This window comes from Oryza sativa, chromosome 11, assembly GCF_034140825.1.
Source record: "Oryza sativa Japonica Group chromosome 11, ASM3414082v1".
Taxonomy (NCBI): Eukaryota; Viridiplantae; Streptophyta; class Magnoliopsida; order Poales; family Poaceae; genus Oryza; species Oryza sativa.
This window is the reverse complement of record NC_089045.1, coordinates 23,036,153-23,040,820: the sequence shown is the minus strand read 5'-3', so window position 1 is coordinate 23,040,820 and position 4,668 is coordinate 23,036,153. Positions and strand designations below refer to the sequence as shown.

Below are 4,668 nucleotides of genomic sequence, written 5' to 3'. Positions count from 1 at the left end.
GGGCCTCCTTTTTACTTTCGCAGTCCTCCCTGACGTCCTGCAACATCTGACCAAGATCATCCGCAACGTCGTTACCATCAGCAGCTATTTCCTCCTCGCCCGTTTGATTTCCTTCAAATCCAACATACTGAGCAAAGTCCGGAATATTGTCGTCTTCCACTTCATCTTCTTCCATTTCAACACCTTGCTCTCCGTGGGATGTCCAACAATTATAGCTTGGCATGAACCCCGACTTAAACAAGTGGAAATGAATAGTCCTGGATACAGAATACTCCTTCTGATTCTTACACTTATTGCATGGACAACAAATAAAACCCCTTTGCCTGTTAGCTTCGGCCACTCTCAAAAAATAGTGCACGCCGTCAATAAACTCTTTGGACCGCCGGTCAGCGTACATCCATTGCTGATCCATCTACATGAGTAAAAAAAACCGTACACAAATAATTATTCTTACAATAATGACAGTCATATAATAATTATAAGATATCTTTATTCATACAAAAATCATAAAATATTACACCAAATAATTCTTAAAAACTATTTGTAAAGTTTTAAACTAATTTTAATGTGTCTTACTTCTTTTAATTTTCATTTTAGTTTGTTTTCTATTATTTAAGATTAACTTTCACTAGAGTTTTCCTTCTCAACTATTTTATAAAACCTTGTTTAGCAAATGAACTAAATTTCTATATATTCTTTCTTCCCCACACACATTTTCTCTCTCATCAACTTACAACTAAATTTTGGAGACAAAAAAAGTGTGCAAAACATAGGTGCAAATGTAGTATGACAAAAAAAAAACATTGGAGGATGAAGTTGCAAACCTTTTAAGCACCTCCGATTTGTATGTAATCACCAAAATAAATTCAATAGAAATTTTGGCATGACCTCCCCTCTTTTTTAAAGAAATTTTGAAGCTTGCTCGGGCAGCTGGAGGAGGAAGAAGACACATATATAGGGGTGGGACTTTAGTCCCAGTTGGTAGCACCAACCGGGGCTAAAGATCACCGGGATCTTTAGTCCTAATACCAACCGGGACTAAAGTTACGATCTTTAGTCCCGGTTGGTGTTACAAACCGGGACTAAAGATCCCGGGGGGGCCTGACAGGCCCTGACAGCATTCGAACCGGGACTAAAGATGATCTTTAGTCCCGGTTGGTAACACAAACCGGGACTAAAGATCAAATATGCCCGCTACCCTTTTGAACCGGGACTAAAGATCATTTTTAGCCCCGGTTTTTATTGCATCCGGGACTATTGTGGAAATCGGCCGACCGACGAAAGATGGTTTCTCCACCAGTGGAGTAATCTTACTTCATTTTCAGTTATTATTCTTTTTCTAGTGATGTACCGAATATGGATAATAAAAAACAAAGCTTCAGAACATTATTAACAGAACCACATTTTCCAACTAGGGACGAACCAATCATAATATGGATCATGCTAGAAATGTTTGTCGTCCGACCAGATGATCGAGTAAGAGCTTATAATTGATCACGTATAACATTATTCCATACTCAGCTGGTTCCGAAACCAACTAAATTAACCGTGGAGTAACAATCAAGAAGCAATTAACATAATATTCGCACTTATACTGGAAAAATATAACATGTAGACTTATTTTTACTGGTGTCACACACTGGAAAATATAACATGTACGCACTGGAAAATATAACTTGTAGATTGCCCTGCTTAATTTATTCGTGTTACCGGTCGATCGATATCACATGTTGGCGTATGTATAGCTAGCTGTTACGTGGCACTGCACGGAGCAGCATGGTCTCCAAGGTGAGTCCGGGGCCAAAGGCGATGAGCATCCCCCACTCGAGGCCTTCCCCCGCCGTCGCCATCCCTCGCTCCTCCGACCTCCTCTTCATCTCCTCCATCGCCAAGAAGATGGTGGAGCTACGCGTGTTGCCATACTGCCTCATCACCTCCCTCGTCGCAGCCAGCTTCTCCCCGCCGAGGCCCAGCCTCTCCTCCACGCCATCCACGATCCCCCTCCCACCGGCGTGCAGCAGCCAGAATGCCTCGTTGTAGCTGGTGATCTTCATGTCTATCTCGTGGAACGTGCTCTTGACCACGCCGCCGATGGCGTTGGATACGTGGAGCGGCACGTCGCGGTGCATGGTGATCACCACCCCTTCCTGCCGCACCTTCACCACCACGGCGTCGTCCGTCCCCGGTATCACGTCCTGCGATGCCCGGACCAACTCGAACACGGGACGACGCTCGTCGGCGGTGGGGCAGCACCCCACCACGACGGCGCCCGCGGCGTCGCCGAACACGGCTTGGCCGACGAGGTTGCCGATGTGGGATTCGGAGGGGCCACGGATGACCAGCGACATCACCTCGGATGTCACCACGAGCACCCTGGCACCGTGGTTGCTCTCGGCGATGTCCTTGGCCACACGCAGCGCCGTGGTGCCTCCGAAGCAGCCAGCCTGGTAGAGCATGACACGCTTGGTCGACAGCGGGAGGCCGAGGAGCTTGATGAGCACGACGTCGGCGCTGGGCAGGCAGCCGGTGCTGGTGGTGGCGAAGACGATGTGGGTGATGCTCGACGCCGGCTTCCCCCAGTCGTCAATGGCCTTGCGCGCCGCCTCCGCACCGAGCCGAGGGATGCCCTCCTCGGCGACCTGCTGCCGTACGTTGAGCGAGGTGGACATGTACGCCGTCACCGACGGGTTGGCCCTCAGCCACTCATCAGAGATGTACATGTGCCGCTTCTCCGTCGATGTCTTCTCGCCTAGATTTGCAATAATGCAATAACCATTGCTATATAATTGCTTGGGCACCATGAAAATCGTCTCCATCGTTTCGTTTATTGATGGAATAAGCGAAACGGTATATTTGTAAACGGAAAATAATTTGTAAATAAAACTTTTATATGCATGTTCTTAGCGATCTAACGGCAAAGGCTGAAGAATAAATTATGATGAAAAATCTCAAAATTAACTCCAAATATAAGATTGGAAATTCAAATTTTGGCTTATAAGAATAAGTATAAGCCAAAAGATGAGGCTGCTAGCTTCTACCTATATATTTATGGTTGTTAATTAAGTTCATCGATCGGGAAAAGATACAAAATGGTAGTAATTTCGCATGCACTTACAGATGTTTGCAAACTTGGCTTTTAGGTCGACCAAGTGATTGCTATCGGTAATCTCAAAGTAATAATCAGGGAATGACTTCTGCTCATAAACATGAACCGGCACGGCCGTGCCGATTCCCAGGATTGTTGCTCTCCCGCCGGCACAAGGATTGCTGCTCATTTCATGTGTCAACTCTGGTGCCCCTGACGATCCCATCAGGCAGTACGTATTTGGAGTATGGACGGCAACTATACTCTAAGAGGAAATGAAATAGCCGCTATAGCTTTGAGATCTCTGCAGCTACCAAAGCTCGGCCTGATATATATAGGCATTGTCGATGATGACGGCCGGGCTACTTTTTTTTTTTGTTACAACTAGATGTTAGCATTAATCGAGAAGAGGTGGAAGAGGGAGTGGCCGGCAGTTCAAGTGGAGGGGAGAAATTGAAGAGGAATGGCTGGCGGTGGAAGGGAAGAGAATTTGTCATGGGAGGTCTTCAGGAGGGTAATTTGGTCATTTTGACAAAATTAACGACGTCTAACAGAATAAAAGTGATGGCAAAGACATTTCCAAGATAAAATAGTTTATACGATTATATTTCTTAGAAGTTGGGTTTGTTGATGGCCTTTATTGAACGAAAGTCTATATGCTTGTCAATTGCATCTAGCTAATCCAATCATCGGTGCCATATGAGAAGAGTGTGCACTAGCTTGAAGATCACACCAAAAACCATGAGATTAGTAGATGCCATTTCCATTTTCCACCATTAATTGGCCTCTTGTTCCGCTCCTTGCGTGTCGCATGTACACTGTGATCACCCTTTTTTTTGTCAATTCCATTTGAGTAGTAATTCTGTAATTGTTGTCTTTTTCATAGTACTTTTTTTCAACTTCATTTGATTGTAGTTCTTCAAAACGTAAATGTAACAATCTAGCGGATTAAAAGTAGATTAGATGGGATAGTTACATAAACATTTTCTTGAAGTTCGTGATTACACATGCATGCACCCTATATCAATACCCGAAGAAAATAATTATGTTTCATATATACGGATCATATTTAGATGTTTAGAGTGAGTCATAATATTATAATGTTTTTATGTAAACAATACAGGTGGTTAGCTACATAGTGCAGAGGTAAAACATGAAGCTACATGAAGTAAGTTCAGCGTGAAATCTAAAAGTAATTCAAATAAATTGTAGAAGTAACTAAATACGATAACAAAAGTAACTCTTTGTTCTAGTATTAGAAGAAGTAGCTTTATGGTATGGAGTTAAAACACAAAGCTCTCTAATAGGATTTTAAAAAGTATAATGTGCAAAGCCTGACGAAGTAATTTGAAACGTACAGGGCAATAGAAGTAACTTTTGAGTCAGTACTAAAAGTACTACTTTTCTTTAGGAAGTAAATTAAGTGAAATCTAAAATTAATTTACAGAAATCATAAGTATGTACTACATATTGCTTCCTTGAGAGCCCGTGTTGGCCATAATTATTTGACCGAGGGAGGAAAAGGTAAACTAAAAAATATATACTATGGATGAGGTACGGCCAGGTCCATCGCTTTTTGTCAC

At 43.3% G+C, this 4,668-nt stretch overlaps 1 protein-coding gene across 1 annotated transcript; it reads right to left on the bottom strand.

Moving 5' to 3' along the window:
* Positions 1 to 1,477: 1,477 nt before the first annotated feature.
* On the bottom strand, positions 1,478 to 3,385 carry LOC4350740 (chalcone synthase). The gene is made up of 2 exons (XM_015761209.3): positions 3,116 to 3,385; positions 1,478 to 2,749 (listed from the first exon to the last, which is right to left on the bottom strand). The coding sequence occupies exons 1-2, from the start codon at positions 3,309 to 3,311 to the stop codon at positions 1,746 to 1,748; spliced, it is 1,200 nt and encodes a 399-aa protein (XP_015616695.1). The 5' UTR covers positions 3,312 to 3,385; the 3' UTR covers positions 1,478 to 1,745.
* Positions 3,386 to 4,668: the final 1,283 nt, after the last annotated feature.